General features: G+C 42.7%; 1 protein-coding gene across 1 annotated transcript in view; it reads left to right on the forward strand.

The window, feature by feature from the left end:
• Nucleotides 1–22,426, forward strand: part of PCNXL2 (pecanex-like 2 (Drosophila)) — a 168,977-nt gene that overhangs the window by 23,483 nt on the left and 123,068 nt on the right. Inside the window, exons 4-5 of the mRNA XM_010838597.1 lie at nucleotides 223–364; nucleotides 4,605–4,782. Of these exons, the coding sequence (XP_010836899.1) occupies nucleotides 223–364; nucleotides 4,605–4,782 (320 nt within the window). The remainder of the gene's footprint in view (nucleotides 1–222; nucleotides 365–4,604; nucleotides 4,783–22,426) is intronic.

A 22,426-nucleotide genomic window follows, 5' to 3' on the forward strand; every position in this document is an offset into this window, starting at 1 on the left:
ATTGACTTGAAAAATTAGGAAACTGGCCTATACTGTATATTATTATTTACGAACGATGTAGAACAAAAAAAAGTGCCTGCTTAGAAAGAAAATTGGTCTATCATGTATCTAGAGTTCTGCAGCTTTTGAATGAAAGGAAGGGGAGTATCACTTATTATCACATGTACTTAAGAAAAATAATTTGATCGGTGGCTGTTCTCAGTGGTTTTGTGTTTCTTTCAGATGTTGCCCATTTAATGTGGTTTGAAAGACTCTATGTTTGGCTTCAATGTTTTGAAAAATACATCTTGTACCCAGCAATTATTTTGAATGCCCTCACAACGGATGCATTTTCAATAAGCAATTACCGGCGACTTGGTACCCAGTAAGTGGAGAAGTTTTTTCACACTATGATTTGAATCAACACGTTTTCAAAATCTAGTGCATTTTCTCTGAACAGGCTGCAGCAAGAGCCAATTCTGTCTACTAATGATGGGCCAAGTAACAGTAAGCCATGGTGGCCTTTTACTCAAACTTGCTGTGGCTAGATGGTTATTGTAGAAAGACTGGGGTGCAAACAGAGTTAGATCTGCTTGAAGTGATCTTGGAAATAAATTGTCAATAGATTTGAAAATCATCCTGTGGAACATTAGTCAGAAGCCTTAATGAGATGATGGCAGCACAGTGTGATCCCGGGGTTCCTGGAGTTCTGACGATCATGCCTACAACTCTATGAATTGCCTCATGTCATTTCATTTAGCAAAGACTGTATCATTTTGTGCTTGAGGGAGGGGGAAATTAATCACTGTCACTGCTCTCTCTGCAGTGACAGAGATTTATCAGGAGAAGCCTTGTAATTAAAAGAAAAAATGGACCACAAAGAGACTTCATGTCATCAAGATGCTCATGTTTTTGCAAAATGTTTTATTTTAAAATGAACTCTGAATTTACAAATGAAAGTCTACTTGATAATTTATGGATGTGTTTTTCCTACAAAAGGTTGACATTTCTGCCAGTGAGTCAATAGAGGAGGAGGATGTAAAAGAGATTCCTTCTCAGATTTGCTTCTGAGTCATGTTGCTTAAACATCACATGACCATGTCAACCATTATGTGTAATTTCAAGCAGGCGTACTCTTCCTTTAGGGGTGTGGGGTGAGAACAAATTAATCAGTATTTGTCAAAGATTAAGCAAACTCAGATAAAAGTCATGTTATTTCTTGGTTGGACCTTGAATAGATTCGTGGTCACTCAAAGCAGATGCTAAATGAAATGACCTTATAACCTTCCTGTCTTTATTAGACTCTGCTTTCCTTCTATACCAGACCTGGTTCGATCAGGCCAGGGCAAGAAGTCCATGTGTGTGTGCTAAGTCACTTCAATCATGTTGACTCTTTGCAATCCTATAGATTGTAGCCCTCCAGGCTCCACTGTCCATGGGATTCTCCAGGCAAGAATACTGGAGTGGGTTGTCATACCCTCCTCCAGGGGGTCTTCCTGACTCAGGGATAAAACCCATGTCTCTTATGTCTCCTGACTTGGCAGGTGGGTTCTTTACCACTAGTGCCGCCTGGGAAGCCCAAGAAGTCCATACCGTTTGGTATTTAAACTCCTAGACGTTGGATCCAGTGATGAAGGTTTAGACTTACTAGACAGAGAAGGCATCTGGCGCGACTGCAGACCTCTTTACAGTTTGGGTGGGGCCCCATGCGTGAGATAGCCCTACATCTAGAACATCCAGTGAGTTTCTAGTGGCAGCTGTTTCCAGTGTGGGTCCATTTTGGCTGACCCCATGAAGACATTCTGGGACAAGGTAGATCCTCAGTTTCCAGAACAAGGATTCACAGTCAGAACCAAAGCAGCCACCCAAGTACCAGTGTTGCCCTGCAATAAATCAGCAAAGCATTTAACGTTCTCACTTCCCCACCTCAGGACTAGGACCTTGAGAGTCAAACCTGCCAGTTGAGGCCAAGCAGCTCTGGCTGTTGGTGGAGGATGGATATAAAGGTTAGGAATTACAAAGAGTCGAATAAACCCAATTCGTTGAGAGTCCAATTTTAAGTAATATTAATCTCTATTTTTTTCAAGACACTAAAGTTAGAAGTGGCATCTTTCCTATGTACCTGCAAATACTCTTAACTCCCAGACGATACGAACAGAATTCTTTTTCTCAGAGCCCAAAGTGATGACTCCTTTATATTCTCGAGGCATCCATCTGAAGACTTAAAAAACCTCTCTCAAGATTTCAAGTACCCCACTACACCACCTGTTCTCAAACTGGACAGCAGGAGGCCATGTGTCAGTATCTCCTAGAGACCTAGAGACCTGGGTAAGCCCAGCCCACACCCTACCCGCATTGAGAACCACAGTACCAGATAGTGAACTCCTCAATGGCAGGCACCATTTCTTAGTCAACTTGTAATAACAGGAAATGGTAGGAGGATGGACAGATGGATGGACAATTGAGTGGGCTGGTAAATGAGTGGGTGCTTCATGGGGTCTTGTTAGGCATCTGCCAGTGTGATTTAAAAGGATGCTTTGCCTTTGTTCCAGGCCATTGTTCACTGATTGCTACTTAAGCCTTTATAAAATCTTTAGCTAAGCCTACAACCATCTGTGAACCATTAGCTGTAACCATTACAGTTGCAATGTTAGAAAAGCCCTAAGCATCACTCCTTAAGCTCTCTCTTAGTCTTTACCAGTCGTCATTAATAAATATAAAATGGGCACTGTCCACTTTAGTCATGGTCATGGAAAACACAGTTTAGCATTAACCCTCATCTAGATTTTTGCCTGAATAACCGAGAAAACCCACTCATCTCCTTTGAAAACCAGAATATCCCTAGCCTTGGGACACCTTATCTTTGGGTCTCCTCTCCCCAAGAACTTTGGCTGTGCCATTGGGATTCTGATATCCTGGGCTGTTGTCAACGGCAGACGGGCCTCAAGTCCTGTTTTCATACTGTAAGTTCATCATGGTCATTAGTTTCTACTGGAAAAGAAAGGGGTTATGGAGCAGTGCTCAGCCTCGCTGAAGGAATAGAGGTTGCTAAACACCTTCTCACTCTCCCCACATCTGCATGTAATCAGGACTAGTTTTTCTCAGAAGCCAAATCTAAGCCCACACGTGCTTTGATCAGACCTCACTCAGGGACAGGGTAGAATCGATTGCAACACTAGGTCTGAAAGCGTATAAATTACTAGACTGAGGCCAAAGGCCAATGAAAATACTACCATTAGATCTTTTTGATGACAAAAATGACAATTTTGTACTTGATAGATGCCAAGACTTAGGAGACATGCTTTTAATGCCTGGATCCTGACGTATTAATGCTGATAAGGGTATAACTGAGTCAGTGCTGTACAGCAGAAATTATCACCACATTGTAAATCAGCTATATGTTAATAAAATTTTTTTTTAAAAGGAAACCTAACTTTTAAGTGCAACTGTTCTCTGGAACATACTTCCACTTCTTTTTCTTTTGAGTTCCCAAATAGGATGTTCAAACTGGAGGGGAATCTGGTTAAAATGTGCAAGACTTTCTTTCAAAAGGACAGACCCCTCAAGGAGGTAGTGGTGTGCTCTTTCTGGCTGTTCTGAGCACTGATCAGTTACCTTCCCGTCTCAAGATGGGTAGATTGTTGACCTTGTTGTCTGCTAGAATTGTGCACACAGCACCTGCCCCCAAAATGGTTAGACAGGCAAATTCAGGAGTTTGGTCCTCACAGCAAAGTCCTGCTATTTCTTTGTGGGTCTGCCTCTGTCCTGCTTCTTAACTCAAAAGGTCTAGGTCGTGGGGGCCTGTGTCATGTTGTTGATGTAACTTTCAGTGGGGAAAACAAGATCAGAAAGCTTACGTTTACAAAGACAACAAATATGGTGGAAAACATTGGCAATGAATATGTAAAGTAAATACAGCTTTATTGAGACAGTGGGATTTTTCCTTAAATCAGAATTTAATATTAGCTACTGTTACTCAGACGTTAAAGAATCTGCCTGCAATGCAGGAGGCCTGGGTTCGATCCCTGGATCAGGAAGATCCCCTGGAGAAAAGAATGGCAACCCACTCTAGTATTCTTGCCTGGAGAATTCTGTGGACAGAGGAGCCTGGCGGGCTACAGTCCATGGCATCGCAAAGAGTTGGACACGACCCAGTGACTAACACTTCTCACTGTTATGGCATTGATTCAGTGAGATTTTGTAATTTTTTTAAAGGCTTGCACTGAGCAGATGCTAACAAGGACAACCTGCTCTGCTTTCTCACTTGCCACCAAGCTTCCCATGGAACTTGACAATGCAGTAGCTCCTTCAGATAAGCTCTCAGGAAGCTCTGTGCCCTTGATTGCAAAGTTCTGAGCGCAGTGGGGAAGCTGCCTCTAGTGGCAGAGTCTGTGTTGGCGAGTCCCTTGGGATCCAGTTTCAATCCTAGTCTCACCCCATGAGATGAGTGACTGAAACTCTGAGATTCAGTTTACTCCTCTGTAAAATGAAGATAATAACCTACCGTCTTGGCTTTTTGTAATGTGCATAACTCACAGTAAGCACTCAAGACACGTGAGCCGTTGTAACTCACCCAGAAGCGTATGGACCGCCACTGATCATCTCCTTTCTTTCCTTTTCAACAGCTGGGACATTTTTCTGATGGTCATTGCAGGCATGAAGCTGCTGCGGACCTCTTTCTGTAACCCAGTCCATCAGTTTACTCACTTGGGGTTCACAGTGATCTTTTTCCATTTCGACTACAAAGATATTTCAGAGAGTTTCTTACTGGATTTCTTCATGGTGTCCATTTTATTCAGCAAGGCAAGTTAAGCTCTTTTCTTCATTTCAAAATAGAAAAGGTGCATCTCTCACCAAATGCTTTAAGAGGTCGAAACATTGTCTTTAAAACAATTATAGCATTAAATTAAATTGAATTACATATGCATGTCACACTCCCGCTGTCATTTGAGGAGCATTCCGCATGAAATGGATGTCTGTCATGTTATTTGCCAAAAATCACTAATTAGCATGAATTAGCCATTTGTGTTGCTTGAAATTCTGTGATCTTTGTCTCTGTTAACAATCTCTTTGTGGAACTTCCTAGATCTCAAAATGCTTAGAATTAAAAACTAGCAACCAGACTAATTTTCTTTTTTTAAAAAAAACTTACCATTTTGCCTCTGGAGGTAAAGTTTGAGACATGGAACCAGAGAGCTGGGACTCTTGGAGTGCTTTCTTTCCCTTAGCTTGTCTCAGGTCAAGATTTCATCTGGTATAAGTTCACCCATGGGCAGTGGGAAACCCTAATCACAGTTCAGGCAAATATATGGGAATGCTGCTGCTGCTAAGTCGCTTCAGTCGTGTCTGACTCTGTGTGACCCCATAGACGGCAGCCCACCAGGCTCCCCCGTCCCTGGGATTCTCCAGGCAAGAACACTGGAGTGGGTTGCCATTTCCTTCTCCAATATATGGGAATAGTACCTAACATTTAACAGAGGAAGGTGAGCTCCTTGGAATACTGGTCTATGTGCTCTGAGTAATGTAACAAAGCTGGGATGTAAGCAGAAGTTAGGAAAATAATTTGGAAAACTCTTTCCTCACATGCTCCATTTAATATAGCAGGCATGGTTTTCTGCCCTGATATTGTCCTGTTCCCCCTTTTGGTTAATCATTTTTAAATTCTAAGGTTCTTTTCCTGAATTTCATTTTTAACCTCTATTGAGTTAGTTCTATTAATTTCACTATTACCTGTCCTTTCCTTCACCTGGCTTCCTCTTGTTCTAAGTGACAAAAATTCAAATATTCCAATTATATCACTTTGGCAGCCCACCCTAGTTTCCACATTTTATTCCCAAGTTTCGGCTTTGGTCTTTAACCCACAAAGGTTTGTTTTCCATTTGTCTGGGTTCTGTTTAGTCTTGGTAAATTTATAACATTTTTCTGATGATTCAAGTCACAGGCTTCTGTAATCTGTTTTTCTTCATTATGTCTAAATGTCCATGATCTCACATAATAAATGTAAAATTGTCTCCTTTTGATCTTAAAAGCATTGATGAAGTTGTAAATAATTTTACTACTCATAGAAGTAAGAGCTTATTATCAGATGCAAAATGGGTTGCAATGGTTTGAATTCCTAACTCTGGCATTATTTATATCTTGACTTGGTAATATTTATATTCTTGCCTGAACCCTAGTTTCTTTGAAAATTATAAATAATGATGCCAGTCTCACAAGGTGAGAGGATTGATTAATGTTAAGTAGAAGAGAAGGTTTCGTTTGTTTGAGTTCTACCAGTTTATTGCTACCGACCCATCTCCCTTCACCCTTCTCACGCACACGTGCTCAGACATGTAACCCCATGGACTGCAGCCCACCAGGCTCCTCTGCCCATGGACTTTTCCAGGCAAGAATACTGGAGTGGATTGCCATTTCCTTCTCTGAGAAGAGAAAGGTTTAAATAGCATCTGCTTTCCAAATATGAGGTAGGACTTTTAAAACCATTTTAAGTAGAAAAAGAAAAGTTACACCCTGCTTAGGACGTGAAGGAGTGTGGCTGCTTTTCTGTACTGAACCGTTTGTTTCAATAGCCGCCTGTATTAGTGCCAGGTGCCAGGTGAACAAGAACTCAACAGAGAAGGGTGAGCACCTCCTGTAATAGTCTTCTTAAGTGATTCCACATCTGCAATAAGAACAGGGATTTTCATTTGCTGTGGGGACGGCAGCCTCCCCACTGATCAGCCTGCTGGTCAGTTGAGAGATGGTTACTGCTAAGATGCCTGCTGGGGCAGATGTCCAGATCAAGAGGGCTTGCTGGCAGTAGAGGAAGGATTTATGCAGATCTGTTGTTCTTCTTCCTGTCCAGGTGGGCACTTAGTGCCAGCCTGTGCATATGATAACGAGGAGGGTGAAGCCTGATGGTACACAGTCTGAAACTATTAACAAATTAATAGTTCTTTACTTACAAAGCAGAAACAGACTAATAGACTTAACAAACGTGTGATTGCCAGCAGGAAAAGAAGGAGAAAAGAGATAGGCAGTTTGGGATTGACATGTTTAGTTCAGTTCAGTTCAGTCGCTCAGTCACATCTGACTCTTTGCGACCCCATGAACTGCAGCACGCCAGGCTTCCCTGTCCATCACCAACTCCTAGAGCTTACTCAAACTCACCCTCCAACCATCTCATCCTCTGTCGTCCCCTTCCCCTCCTGCCTTCAATCTTTCCCAGCATCAAAGTCATTTTAATGAGTCGGCTCTTCCCATCAGGTGGCCAAAGTATTGGAGTTTCAACTTCAGTATCAGTCCTTCCAATGAATATTCAGGACTGATTTCTTTAGGATGACTGGTTGGATCTCTTTGCAGTCCAAGAGACTCTCAAGAGTCTTCTCCAACACCACAGTTCAAAAGCATCAATTCTTTGCTGCTTGGCTTTCTTTATAGTCCAACTCACATCCATACATGACTACTGGAAAAACCATAGCTTTGACTAGATAGATCTTTTTTGGCAAAGTAATGTCTCTGCTTTTTAATATGCTGTCTAGGTTGGTCATAACTTTTCTTCCAAGGAGCAAGCGTCTTTTAATTTCATGGGTGCAGTTACCATCTGCAGTGGTTTGGGAGCCCAGGAAAAGAGTCTGTCACTGTTTACACTGTTTCCCCATCTATTTCCCATGAAGTGGTGGGACCGGATGCCATGATCTTCGTTTTCTGAATGTTGAGTTTTAAGTCAACTTTTTCACTCTCCTCTTTCACTTTCATCAAGAGGCTCTTTAGTTCTTCTTCACTTTCTGCATATCTGAGGTTATTGATATTTCTCCCAGCAATCTTGATTCCAGCTTGTGCTTCATCCAGCCTGACATTTCTCATGATGTACTCTGCATATAAGTTAAATAAGCAGGGTGACAATATACAGCTTTGACATACTCCTTTTCCTATTTGGACCCAGTCTGTTGTTCCATGTCCAGTTCTAACTGTTGCTTTTTGACCTGCATACAGATTTCTCAGGAGGCAGGTCAGGTGGTCTGGTATTCCCATCTCTTTAAGAATTTTCCACAGTTTATTGTGATCTACACAGTCAAAGGCCTTGGAATAGTCAATAAAGCAGAAGTAGATGTTTTTTTGGAACTCGCTTGCTTTTTTGATGATCCAGTGGATGTTGGCAATTTGATCTCCGGTTCCTCTGGCTTTTCTAAATCCAGCTTGAACATCTGGAAGTTCATGGTTCATGTACTGTTGAAGCCTGGCTTGGAGAATTTTGAGCATTACTTTACTAGCGTGTGAGATGAGTGCAATTGTGTGGTAGTTTGAGCATTCTTTAGCATTGCCCTTCTTTGGGATTGGAATGAAAACTGACCTTTTCCAGTCCTGTGGCCACTGCTGAGTTTTCCAAATTTGCTGGCATATTGAGTGCAGCACTTTCACAGCATCATCTTTTAGGATTTGAAATAACTCAACTGGAATTCCATCACTCCCACTAGCTTTGTTTGTAGTGATGCTTCCTACGGGATTAACATGTATACACTGCTATATTTAAAATGGATAGTGAACAAGAACCTACTATATAGCACAAGGAGCTCTCCTCAATGTTATATGGCAGTCTGGATGTGAGGGAAGTTGGGGACAGAATGGATACATGTACATGTATGACTGAGTCCCCTTGCTGTCCATCTGAAACTGTCACAACATTGTTAATTTGCTCTACCCTAATATATAATCAAAAGTTTAAAAAAGTAAAGAAACTCAGTGCTGCAGGCATTTGGGTTCCACTTGCTGTCATCTTTCTGAAGCACCAGTGAAAGTGCTAATAATTTCAGAGAGAACCATAGTGACAGCATTCCTGTCACTATGAGGGAGCCTTAGCCAGTGTAATTTGAATAGTCTGCTCTTAGGCTAGACATAATAGCAGAGTCTAAAAGAAAAAAAAGCAAGTGAGACAAAAGCTGGAAGAATCAGCGTCCTGAAGAAGCAAGTTAGTTCTGAAACATCCCTAGCTCCATCTGATGCCTGCTCACTCTATCTTGATAGAGCAGCATATTTTCTGGAATGAGAAATGAGATCTTATTCCCCGGCAAAAAACATAGTTAAAGAAAGGTCTTTAAGGTCTCCTTGGAAAGACAGACCAGTAGAAATTGGTGACAGAAATCAGTGGCGATGAGGAAGGTCAGAGTTAACGTTTCCTGTAAAGATCCTGCCTGCCAACCTCAACTGCTACTTCCTGTTCTTTCTCCACATTTTAAGATATCTGTAAAAAAAATTGTGTCTATTCATATATTTCCTAGAGTCTTTCTAGAAACCTCCAATATTGTTTTTGCAGGGAATACTGCTCTTTAGGGGGATTCATTGCACGATATGAAATTTTGTTTGTTCAGTAGACTCATCAGAGTCTGACTTACAACACATCCTCTCATTTACCATCGCAAAATCTCTAAGCTCTTTCCCTAGCCCAGTTCCTGTACTGCTAAATAGCAAAAGTGCTGTTAGCCTGGCAGCCCACCTTGCAGAAGGGCTGCAAGATGAATGTGGAGACCTTGGAAGGGCCTCCAGTTCCCTTGGAAAAAAAGGAGCTGCATGAATATTGGACTTGTTATTATTATCATAAGTCAGTTGTCCCTAATCTTTCAGGCTTTATGGAAAGAAAGATGTGATGTGATTACAGAGAGATGATCTGTGGAGCGAGATCAAAGCTCTGGGATCCAGAGGGTGAAATAGATGGCTTCCAGAGGGCCTGCCTGTGTGTTACTCTCTCCCTCCTCCAGTCCCCAAATCCTCCCTGAGGTCTGCAAGATAAATGTTGCCTGGTCTTCTCTGTCCACCAGATCTACTGAAAAGTGGGACATCATGAGATCTGGGCCAGAGTTCAACAGAAGGGATTTAGTTGCATTGAAACAGTCATCTTCCCAGGTGGCCCAGTGGTAAAGAATATACCTACCAGTGTAGGAGATGCAGAGGACTCAGGTTTGATCCCTGGATTGGGTAGATCTCTTGGAGGAGGAAGTGGCAACCCTCTCCAGTATTCTTGCCTGGAGAATCCCATGGACAGAGGAGCCTGGCAGGCTACAGTCCATGAGGTTGCAAAGAGTTGGACATGACTAAGCAACTGAGCAAACACATGTATGCTTTGACGGAGAGGATTAAACATTCCTTGAGGATGGGGCTCTCGGATAGGGGAGGTGAGCAGCAGAGAGAAAGAAAGGTCCCCACATATTCCATCCTATGATGTTTGATGCTCCAACCACACACCTCTTTCAATTTAACCCCTTTGAAGAGTCAGGCCCTTCTGTCCCCTCTCCCTTAGCCTCTCAATCCCTTTCCTCTCTCTTTTCTGCCCCATTGTTACCGACCAGGGTTCTTGGCCTCCTTAATCAATAGGAATTGATCAGAGGGCAGGCAAGGCTTTATTAGGGCCCCTGTTGCAGCAAGGGATGGTGAAAGTGAAAGTGAAGTCGCTCAGTCATGTCCGACTCTTTGCGACCCCATGGACTGTAGCCTACCAGGCTCCTCTGTCCATGGGATTTTCCAGGCAATAGTACTGGAGTGGATTGCCATTTCCTTCTCCAGGGGATCTTCCCAACCCAGGGATCGAAACCAGGTCTCCCGCATTGTAGACCGACACTTTACTGTCTGAGCCACCAGGGATAACACTTTCTCTTGCTCACTCTTCCAGGTGGGGAGAGGGAAGCTAGTTCCTTATTTAGGATGAGGGTGAGGTTGTGTCCAGGAGTTGGGCTGGAGGAGAGGCTCAGGTGGTTTGCTTGCCTTTGGTGTGGTTATGTGCAGGGGCATGCATGGTACCCTGCTTTCGCTGCTGGCTCCTCCGAAGTTGCGGTTGGCTCTCTGGTCTCTGTGTATCTTGTTATCTACAGTTGGCTCTAGGTGTGCACGACCATGCTGTTGCTGTGCAGTCGCTCAGTCATGTCTGACTCTTCGTGACCCCATGAACTGCAGCACACCAGACTTCCCAGTCGTTTACTATCTCCCAGAGTTTACACAAACTCGTTTCCATGGAATTGGTGATGCCATTCAACCATCTCATTGTCTCTCACTGCCTTCTCCTCCTGCCGTGAATCTTTCCCAGCATCAGGGTCTTTTCCAGTAAGTTGACTCTTTACATCAAGGAGCCAAAGTATTGGAGCTCCAGCATGTATACACACACAGTTATTGTGTAATATTGTGTACAAGTTAGTCCCTTGTAGTTTCTTTGTATTCTGTTGCTTGAGGAGACATTCATCCAGGTACAAGTGTTGCCACAAAGGGTCCCAGGTTTCAAACTGTCTCACCAGCAGTCATGGTTTGAATGCAATGAACTTGTAACATCTTGGATATGCGTGGATCTTTGGGGGACAATAAAGCATGATCCAAGTAAGGACATTTGGTTTTGACAGGAACAAAGGTGACAGAGGTTTCACGCCCTCCCGCTGGTGCTGAACAAGTTCTTGGAAATCATCTTGTCTTGAAATTTTTAGTAATTTTTAGTTGGAGAAGTAGTACTTGAAAAAATAGTCCTGCCAGAGAATCATTCTGCCAACATTTCCAAATTGTGTTGCAAATGAAATTCTCAAGACTGTTTCATATATGATATTATACATATTTCAATGCCATTCTCCCAAATCATCCCACCCTCTCCCTCTCCCACAGAGTCCAAAAGACTGTTCTATACATCAGTGTCTCTTTTGCTGTCTCGTCTACAGGGTTATCGTTACCATCTTTCTAAATTCCATATATATGCGTTAGTATACTGTATTGGTGTTTTTCTTTCTGGCTTACTTCACCCTGTATAATAGGCTCCAGCTTCATCCACCTCATTAGAACTGATTCCAGTGTATTCTTTTTAATGGCTCAGCCAGTCCAGGTTCGATGCACGATACTGGACGCTTGGGGCTGGTGCACTGGAACGACCCAGAAGGATGGTACGGGGAGGGAGGAGGGAGGAGGGTTCAGGATGGAGAACACGTGTATACCTGTTGATATATGGCAAAACCAATACAATATTGTAAAGTTAAAAAACAAAAACAAAAGAAAAAAAATAAAGACTGTTAGAATGGGGGATAGCACTTTTACCATTTATGATGTTAAAATTGATGGGTGAGGTGGTTTTTATATAAAGCTGTGTGAATGATGGCCCCAGAGCCATGATGAGTGGCTATGTTCTGGATGACTGCAATTAGCACTCATGTTATTTGAAATTGGTTTCTAAATGGCATTTTCCTTTATTTTATGTATCCTGGTACAAAGTCTCACCTTAAAATGGAGCCACATCTTGGGGAATGAATGCTTCTACAGAACTATTTTTTTCAAAATACTTTGTTTTAAAAAGTAATTGTTCATTTATTGAGCATCTCTTACATGCCAGACATTGGACTAGACACAGAGATGGTTAATAATATGAATGAAGCAGCCCTTATTTGGTGCTTTCCATAAGCCAGGCACTATTTCCAGCACTCCGTGTAGATGGGCCTGCTTAATCTTCACAGCAGTTTTGTGGCTGGGTACAATTCATTGTACAGATGAGGAAACAGAGGTGCAGAAATCAGGTTAATTGCCCTGAAGTCTCACAGCTATTAAATGATAGAGCAGGATTCTGCTCTGAGCCTATACTTTGTCACCACCCTGTTTGGGGACTCTGGAAAGAAGCCACGTGAGTAAAGGGATCATTACAGTAAAGTATGACAAGGGAGGTGGCCGGGGCAGAGCATTTCAAGAGTATACGTAAAAATGGTACCCCATCCCTCTAGAAGAATCAGAAACAGGGATGCTTCCCTTGACCTTTGAAGAAAGAGGGAGTGAGTCAGGAAAAGAAGGCGGGAAAAAGTGAGCTAAAGCAGAGGAAACTGCCTGTGCAAAGACACTGAAGTGAGAGAGGGCTTGGCACGCTCCGGAAGCTGCCAGATACTTGCCATGTGTGGGATGTGGGGAGGAGAACGGTGAGAAGGTGAAACTGGAGGTGCCGTCATGAGGCAGATCAGAGAGGACCGAGCGTGCCATGCCCCAGAGTGTGGACTTTATTCCTATTAATATGTCTGCTGAAGATTGTCAGGCAGAGGAATCACAGGCTCAGAGCTGCATTTAGAACATCTTTTTGTGGGAGAGAATGAAAGATAAGGAAGCGTGGAGTCTTGGCGATTGGGTAGATGTGTACAGTAATAAGCCAGGCCACTCATAATGAGGGCCTGGGCAGCAGAGGCAGAAATCAGGACAGCGAGAAGGACGAATCCGGGAGGTGCTTAGAGGGCGGGGCTGATGACGCCTAGTGGCCGTGGGGATGTTGAGGGGCGTGGATGTGGGAGGTGCTTAGAGGGCGGGGCTGATGACGTCTAGTGGCCGTGGGGATGTTGAGGGGCGTGGATGCGGGAAGAAGAGCCATGTCTGGGAGTGTTCACATCTGGTACTCCAGTGATTAGGTGATCTCATTAATTAGGGCCAGAAGAAGAAGACATATGGGGGGAAATGTTGGTTTTAGGTGTGCTAAATTGTGGAATGAGATGCAGTGGGGACCAGAAGTAAATACCTGGGGACAGGATGTCTTCCAGTTTAAATATTTTAATTTACCTCAGAGTTATAAATGTGTGCTCAGTTTAATAAAGTTAGAAAACCAATGGAAAAGTACAGATAGTCCATCTTTATACACATCTCTCACTTCTTAACTCCCTCCTCTCTCTAGTGATAACTGTTGTAGACATTTCAGAATAATTCCTTCTACTCTGTTTTCCTTCACACACACAGACACACCACACACCATGAGTTGTTCAGTCGTGTCCAAGTCTTTGCAACCGCATGTATTGTAGCCCACCAGGCTCCTCTGTCCATGGAATTCTCCAGGCAAGAATACTGGAATGAGTCCCATGCCCTGCTCCAACACACACCACACACACACAAAATCTAAAATATTAATAAGGTCATTCTTTACACATTTCACTTACTTTTTTTGCTTAAAAATACATCTTAGAGAACTTCCATGACAGTATGTATAACATTGCCTCTTCTTTCTATGTTGCATAGTATTCCATAGCACACACCATAGTTTGACTAGCCATACCTCCATTGAAGAGATTTAGTTTGTTTCCACCTTTTTTCCCTGTGGTAGTTGGGGTTTCTGTGTTCACAAACTTCAGAAACCCAGATGTAACTGGCATAATGAAAAAGGAGGATTTATTGGTTCACATAACTAGAGCTTCCCAGGTGGTGCTAGTGGTAAAGAACCTGCCTGCCAGTTCTGGAGACATGAGAGACAAAGGTTCCGTCCCTGGGTTGGGAAGATCCCCTGGAGGAGGGCGTGGCATCACACTCCAATATTCTTGCCTGGAGAATCCCATGGGCAGAGGAGCCTGGAGGGCTACAGTCCATAGGGTTGCAATGAGTCGGACATGACTGAAGTGACTTAGCACACTCACATGTGTACCTGATGGTGTGATCCAGAGGCTTAAATGACACTATCAAAATTCTGTTTTTATGTCTCCTCTTCTGGCATCATTCTTCGATTGGTTCTTTGTTTATAGAATTCATCCAGCTAATAATCCCAGAAAGAAGAGAAGGCATCTCTCCTGGAGTTTTAGCCTAGGTCTTGGGAAGAGTCTCATTGACTCATTTTGTGTCCTGTGTTCATTCATGAACTAGGTACAGTGGCCAGAGGGATGCAAGCCCTCAAGTCACTGAGGCGTGGCTCTTGTCTGCCCCTAGAGTTCTAGCCAAACTTTAGAGACTGGGAGTCAGAGACGGAAGAAAGGGAGAGCAGACAAGAAGTATCAGATGCCAGTACATTCAATTTCATAACTCACATACTGCTGCACATGAGTGTTTCCAGAAGATGGATCTCTGTGATAGGAGTTGCTTGGTCAATAAGATGTACAGGATAGGGTGTCCACAGAGAATCCTTCCAAAAGACATCTCTGCTTCCAACCTGGATGGTCAGCATTTAAGACTTAGGTGGAGGAGGAACAGAAGCGACTCATGAAACAAGGTGAAGTACAGTGAAATGAGAAACAGGGAAGGAAATGCTTTCAAGAAGGAAGGAGTGATCAGCAGTATAGAGGCTTCACAGAAGTCAAAGGCCAGGACCGAAAAGTGCTCTTGGTATAGTGGGCCCTCCATGCCTGTTTGTAAATGACAAAGTATACCCACTGACCACAGGTATAGTATGCTATTCCATGGAGCTGTATTTAAGAGAAAATTCCACAGTCACAACCACTTTCAGGCTGTTAATACTTAATTAGCTTAGAAAAGGTGAATGGCTTTAGACATGCCATTCTAGTTGTGTTTAAAAGGTTTAGTCCACTTGCCAGGAATAAACATGACATATATGTGTGATATGAAGGGCTGGAGTACAATGTTTACTTAATGTCACCATCTCTGTGTTTAAAATACAGGTCTTGACACTTAATACAAGAATTGAGTTCTTTAAGCATCTCCAGCTGGGATGCTATAGACAGCAGAAGTTATTTTCTTTAGTTCCATTACCTTAGTGTGGCTTCTGTCTGCCTCCTCTGAGTTTCTTTTTTTATTTTTTTTGTTTTTCCTGAGTTTCTTTTTTTTAAATAGCATATCTCTATTTATTTATTTGTTTATTTTGGCCCTGCTGTGTGACATGCAGGATCATAGTTCCATGATCGGGGATCAAACCGGTGCCCGCAGTATTAGGAGCACAGAGTCTTAACCATGACACCGCCAGGTAAGTCTCTCATCTGTTTTTGGTGATATCTGCACCGCTTCCTCCAGAGGGTCATCATGTGGACTAGTTCCTGATATCCTGAAATAAGGTGGGGGCTGGACCATCTCTACGTTATTGTTTTGGTTCAGTAATGTTGACAGATGCTCCATTTTCCATTTTCAGTTGATTTGTAGGTCATTTTTCCCTCACTGTGTTGAAGAATGGATTTATCAAGTTGATTGATTTCTTTATAATTCTGGAATTTTCAATAAGATTGTCTCACAGCTTTCTCTCTACTAGATAAGACTCACTCCATCAGCTCTTTCAAGGCTTTGCTCAGATTTGACCTTCTTAGTCAGATCTACTGAGACCACCCAGTTTTCATATTGCAACTTGTCCCTGCTACACCCAGCCTCCCCATCTAGTCACACCGCAATGTGTTACTTTTTGCTGTACCATTTGTCACCTTCTAACATATTCTCTCTTTCTCTTGTTTTTCATGTTATCATCTTTTCCACCAGATGGACAGAAATCTTTGTCTGTTTACTGATACGTACTAATTTCCAGGACAGGGTCAGGCACACAGGGGGAAAACAAAAAGCCTCTGTGGAGTGTTGCATGGTGCTCTTCTGCATGGATGGGTCAGAAACTTACCCAAAGCCACTCTCTCACAGAGCCAGGCATGAACTTGATCCTATCCCCAGAATGGCCAAGCCCAGAGTGAAAACTGGTTTGCAGAAGGTTCACCAAACTATTACAGGAACCTAGCACACCTTCCAGACTCTCAGGGACCCATGTTCACGGGTCATGGCCACCCAGGATGGTGCAAGAAAGAAGTTCATAGGGTCTGCACTCTGTCCAGAAACAAAGAACACAGTCTTATGTGTCCGTGTTCCCAAGAAGACTGGAAACTCCTCGAATGGTGGGACCGTGGGTGTGCTTATGTTTCCTGCTTTCTTCAACATCAAGCAAAATGCAGGGTCCCGGTTAGGGTCAGGGTTAAGGGTTAAGGGTTAGGGTCAAGGTTAGGTGTTAGGGGTTAAGGTCAAGGTTAGGATTATGTAATTTAATACATACTAATTGCATTCAGTTGAGAGCACAAAGATTGAAAAACTGATTTGTGAGATATGAAATCCTAGCTTGGATGTGGCGGCTGGGTGATGTTTTATTGTTCTAGAGAGATGGTGATTCACAGAGAAAGGGAGGGCAGCACATGGAGGAGGGGTGTTTTTAGGCTGGGCATGCGGGTTACTTAGCACTCCCTCCTTGGGCTTTCTGTGGTGTGTGTTTTGATTTTCTTGGCTTCTAATAAATCTTGTTTAGCTGCCACGCTGCTGCCTGCTGTCCCATTCACAGTGGGGGAGTTCACGCATGACCAGCAGAGCTGGCTGTTCTGCTGTGAGTGTGTTGCTCTGTGCTCCCTGATCAGCTGAGCCCTTCTCGCAAAGTTGAGAGGGCAGAACACAATCTGTTTCACGCTGTATATCTACCCCATTGGTGACACACTGATGTCGTTCAGTTGGCCAGCTCACGGCATGTGGCCTCACTGTGATGCCACTTTTAACTGTGTCATATAACTGCTGGGAAGCGCCTGAACAGCCCCAAACACCCTTTTAGTCAAGATTTATAGCCCAACACATCAACTTTCTTGTCTTCCACTCCCCAGGACAATACCCCCATACCAGGGGAATGGGTTTCCCTTAACTCAAACCATACAAGTTCCTGTAATTCATCTCCTGGAAAGGGATAGAGGGCTGGAGTGAAAGCTAGCAGATTGTCTACACCTCAGCCTTCAAAGTAAGGGTCTGTTTTTCCTTCCCATTTAGGACTTCAAGGCTGGTGTGCAAGAGTTGTATCTTTTCCCCTCATTTTTCCTTTTTTCTCATGCCAGAGTATACTGTAATAAATACATGGAGTTAGTCATGTTGTTCAAACATCAACATAGTCACGTGTGTCCCTGCTAATATGTCAAAGAAGTATTTATGGGCTCTCGTTTAAAAAAAAAATTCTACAGCTTTCTCTGTAGAATCGAAGGGCTGTAGCTGATGAATCTTTAGAGAATAGGCATGTGCTATGTGTTTGAGGCACACAGAAGCTGCATGAGAGGCTTCAGGGAATTTAGCAGAGGTGACAAGTCTAGGTTCTCTTCACTGAAAGAATGTTGAAAACCTTCGTACTCAACAATGAGGAAGCCCTTCTTAAAGTGCTTCCTGAAGACAGAGCTCAATTGGTTCTAAGTCAGGGCAACACCCTCCTTACAAAAAGCTAACAATTGGCACTTGTTCTTCATTATTGGGTGTAGGTCTCTGGTTCTGCAGAATTTGCACACGCATAAACCTAAAGATTCCAAATAGTGTCCTTTACCATGGATTCATATTTAAGACAAGATCTTCGAGGTCACACACTTTCTCATTACTTCTTTCCTTTAGCTACCACTTTTGAAAGTACTTTGAGTCGACCAAACCATGTTGCTTCTGCCATAGTTGCAGAAAGGCAGTCAATGACAGTGAGGTGGTTACTATCGTAAAATATTTATGGAGAAGAAGAGGGGAAACATCACTTTTATCAGGAAAATTAGTGGCAATTGCAAAGATCTGGCATGTACATGAGAGTCAAGAAGTAACAAGAAAAATTCTATTGACCCGATACCCACCTGAGGCTTTCTTTTGCTCATTGTTTCTGAAAAACACTTTCTGTTCTTACATTCACTAGTTACTTACCTGTTGGAAGATAATTGTACAAGTATAACCAATACAGTATCACTGACGGTGAGCATACCCTCCAATGGAAAACGTGGGAAATAAAAACATAAAAAGTACTTTTGAAGCAATGTCATAAAGGAAATAAATAAAATAACCTTTATTTATTGAGCATTTATTATATGTTTGGTCCTGAACTGAAAACCTAATGTGGATTATTTCATCAGCTCTTCACAATCATTTTCTGAGATAGGTACCAAAACCATATGTACTTATTTTCAAAGCATATTAATTTATTTATTATTTTAAATTATTTATTTATTTGGCTGCACTGGGTCTTAGGTGCAGCCTGCAAGTTCTTCGTTGTGTCCTGAAGGCTCTTTCCTTTCATTGTGGCCCGTGGACTTTCTCGTTGGACACAGGCTCGGTAGTTGTGGTGCATGGGCTTAGTTGCCCTGAGGCATGCAGGGTCTTGGCTTCCTGACCAGGGACTGAATCTGCATCTGCTGCATTACAAGATGGATTCTTAACCACTGGACCACCAGGGAAGTCCCTGCCGTGTTTACTTTGCGCATGAGAGAACTGAGGCTCAGAGGAGTAAACCTTGTCCAAGATCACACACCTAGTAAGAGGCAGAGCCTGAATGAGAGCCTAGGTCTAACTCCAAAGCTTAGTCTTCTCACCAGGATGCTGTGATACTTTCCATGTGATAGGAAGTTATAAGCCAGATATTATGGGGGTCTCCAAAGGGAGCAATTAAAGTAGTGAAAGGAAGAGTAGCAGGAAAAACTTTGAACTGTTTTTAAAATCCATTTTATTTCTTCTATTGGCATATTATTTGTGTCTCTTTTTTAAAGTCACCACTATTACATTAATGGGGCTTCCATGATGGCTCAGAAGGTAAAGAATCTGCCTGCAATACAGGAGACCCAGGTTTGATCCCTGGGTCAGGAAGGTCCCCTGAGAAGGGAATGGCAACCCACTCCAGTTCTTGCTTGGAGGATTCCATGGACAAAGCAGCCTGGCAGGCTACAGTCCATGGGGTTATAAAGAGTCAGCCATGACTGAGTGACTAACACATAAAACACACATTATATTAATAATAGAAAACTTAAATTCACCAGGATCTACCTTCAAATAATATTATATTTTTGCTTGTGCCAGATGGTGCTAGTGGTAAAGAATCTACCTGCCAATGCAGGAGACCCAAGAGATGCAGATTTGATCCCTGGGTGGGAAAGATTTCCTGGAGAAGGAAATGGCAACCTACTCCAATATTCTTGCCTAGAGAGTTCCATGGACAGAGGAACCTGGTGGGCTACAGTCCATGGGGTCACAAAGAGTCAGACATGACTGAGCGACGGAGCATACACACATTGCTTGTGTAGTGTAAGAAATTTGAACAGTTTCCTCCTGGTATCCTTTGTATCATTGTCGTATATTTTATTTAACATATGCTAAAAACACATAGTACATTGTTAACTATTTTTGCTTTAGAGCAAAATTTCTCTTTTAGAGCAATTAAAAATAAGAAAAAATAGTTATTGTCACTTATTTTATTTCTGATTCATGATTTCTTTGTGTAAATCCAAATTTCCAACTTGTATTTCTTCTGCCTGAATTTCCTGAACAGTTTCTGTACTGAAGGTCTATTTGCAATGAATTCTGTCAGTTTTGTTTGCCTAGAAAGTATTTCTCTTTCCTTTTTGAAAGACAAAAGGAAAGAATTGGGTATAGAATTCTGTAATGACAGTTTCTGCCCCACCCCTGTTTTTGCATTTAAAAAATACCACTCCATTGTCTTCTGGCTTACAGAAAATCTATTTTTACTTTTATTCTTCTCTGTGTAATGTGATTTTTTGGGGGGGCTGCCTTCAAGTTTTTCTTTTTGTTTTATAGCAATTTGATTATTATAGGCCTAGTATTGTATAGGATTTATTATTATTTGTTTATTTATTCTATTGTTTGTTTGGGTATTTATCCCCCTTGATATTATCTGATTTTCTTGAATCTGTGACTTGGTGTCTGTCATTACTTTGGAAATTTTTTTTCCATTATGTCTTCAAACACTTCTTTGTCCTGTTCTCTCTTTCTGAATTTCAAAGAACACCTATGTTAGTTTGATATTGTTATATATTTCTTGGATACTAAGTAGTGTTTTTCCATGTGTTTTTAAAATTTTAATTTGCTTATTTATTTTCAGCTATGCTGGGTCTTCATTGTTGCATGTGAGCTTTCTCTCCTTGTGGTGCGGGAGCTTCTCATTCCAGTGGTTTATCTTGTTGCAGAGCATAGACTCTGTAGTTTCAGCTTGAGAACTCCAGAGCACAGGCTTATTACTTGTGGCATAAGGGCTCAGCTGCTTGGCAGCTGTGAGATCTTCCTGGACAATGGATCAAACCCATGTCTCCTGCTTTGCAAGGTAGATTCCTAACCCCTGAGCCACCAGGTAAGCCCCATATTTTCTTTTTGAATTCATTCAGTATTATCTTTGTATTTTGGTTTAGGACATTTTTATTGACCTTCTTTGAGTTCATTGATTCTTTCATCGACTATGTTGGTCTGACGAGCCTGCTGAAAACATTCAGTGTCTCTCTTGTGTGTTTTCCATTTCTATTATTTGCATTTGAGTATCTCTTTTAAACTTTCCATCTCTTTGCTGAAGCTTTTCATCTCATCTGTCATATTGTGTACCTTTTCCATTAGAGCCCATAACATATTAATCAAAGTTATTCTAGTTTTCACAGTCAGATAGTTCCAACATATGGTTCATATCTGACTCTTGCTCTGATTGTGGCTTTATGTTTTAGGAGTCTCTTTTTTCTTGCCTTTTGATATGCCTCATAATTTTTTGTTGAAAGCTAGACTTCTGGTGGAGGGCCATAGAGAATAAAGCAAATAGCTTTTATGCCTGGAACTGGACATGCCTTTCCTTCTGCTAGATTTTTGATGGAGAGTTTGAGTTAATACAATTAGGAGATGGACTGGGTTGGGGGTTTGTTGTTGCTATGGTTACCCTCAAGGTACCACAGAAAACTCCTGAAGGGATACCTTGCATTTAGATTGGGGTTTGGTTTCCAAAGCAGCATTTGCTCAGCGCTCAGCTCTGCTTCCATGCTGCTCCTCAGTGTGTCTTTTCACATGGAACTGTTCCTTTTCTTTCCCTCTTCCATCAGCATCTGCTTTTACTCTTCACTTGAAACTTGTTAACTTGATGGCGGAGGGACAGGGTGGAGGACGTTCTCTGCTTTCTAATTAAACCTCAGTCTTAGGCCTGCCCCTATCCCTTGGTCTTGGAGCTGTGCCCTTCTCAGTCTTCCTGCCCCTCCTCCAGCTGCAGTTGGTCCAGCAGGTGCTCCTGCCCCTTCCTCAGGAGTGGGGTTTTGTCCCCCTCTCCCAGCTGCAGTGAGTTTTTTTTTTATCAATGCTCTGGGGACAACAGTATTTGCTGACCTTTCCTCTGCAGATCGGGGCTTCCCTGGTGCCTCAGATGGTAAAGAATCTGTGTGCAATGCAGGAGATCTGAGTTTGATCCCCTGGTCAGGAAGATCTCCTGGAGAAGGAAATGCCACTCCAGTATTCTTGCCTGGAGAATTCCATGGACAAAGGAGCCTAGCAGGCTAAAATGTGTGTCCCATAAGAGAAGTCTGGAAAAGGGGTCTAGCAGAGTTTCGTACCCTCCAGGTGTCTGCTGGTTCCTTCTTTCATGTCTGTCCCACACCAGACACTTCCTTAGGCTTTTCTCTGATCTTCTCTGTGAGCACCCAGTGGAGTGCATGGAGAGAGAGCCTTCGGTTTCTGTACCCCTCAGGGGCTTCCTAGTGTCCCATGAGCACACACTTGACTATCACCAACTCATGAGCTCTTTTCTGCTGTAAAAGCAGCAGCTTGAATCCTGATAGGAGTCTTATGAACTTGGCTTTTATACCCTCTTTGTAAAAACTACGTTTGTCACCCTTAGAGTTATAATGAATCTTCAGGAGGGAGGGTGCTGAGTCGCTTCAGTCGTGTCCGACTCTTTGTGACCCCATGGACCCGCCAGGCTCCTCCGTCCGTGGAACTCTCCAGGCAAGAATACTGGAGTAGGGAGCCATTTCCTTCTCCAGGGGATCTTCCTGACTCAGGGATC

This window comes from Bison bison, unplaced genomic scaffold (assembly GCF_000754665.1).
Source record: "Bison bison bison isolate TAMUID 2011002044 unplaced genomic scaffold, Bison_UMD1.0 scf7180017864099, whole genome shotgun sequence".
Taxonomy (NCBI): domain Eukaryota; kingdom Metazoa; phylum Chordata; class Mammalia; order Artiodactyla; family Bovidae; genus Bison; species Bison bison.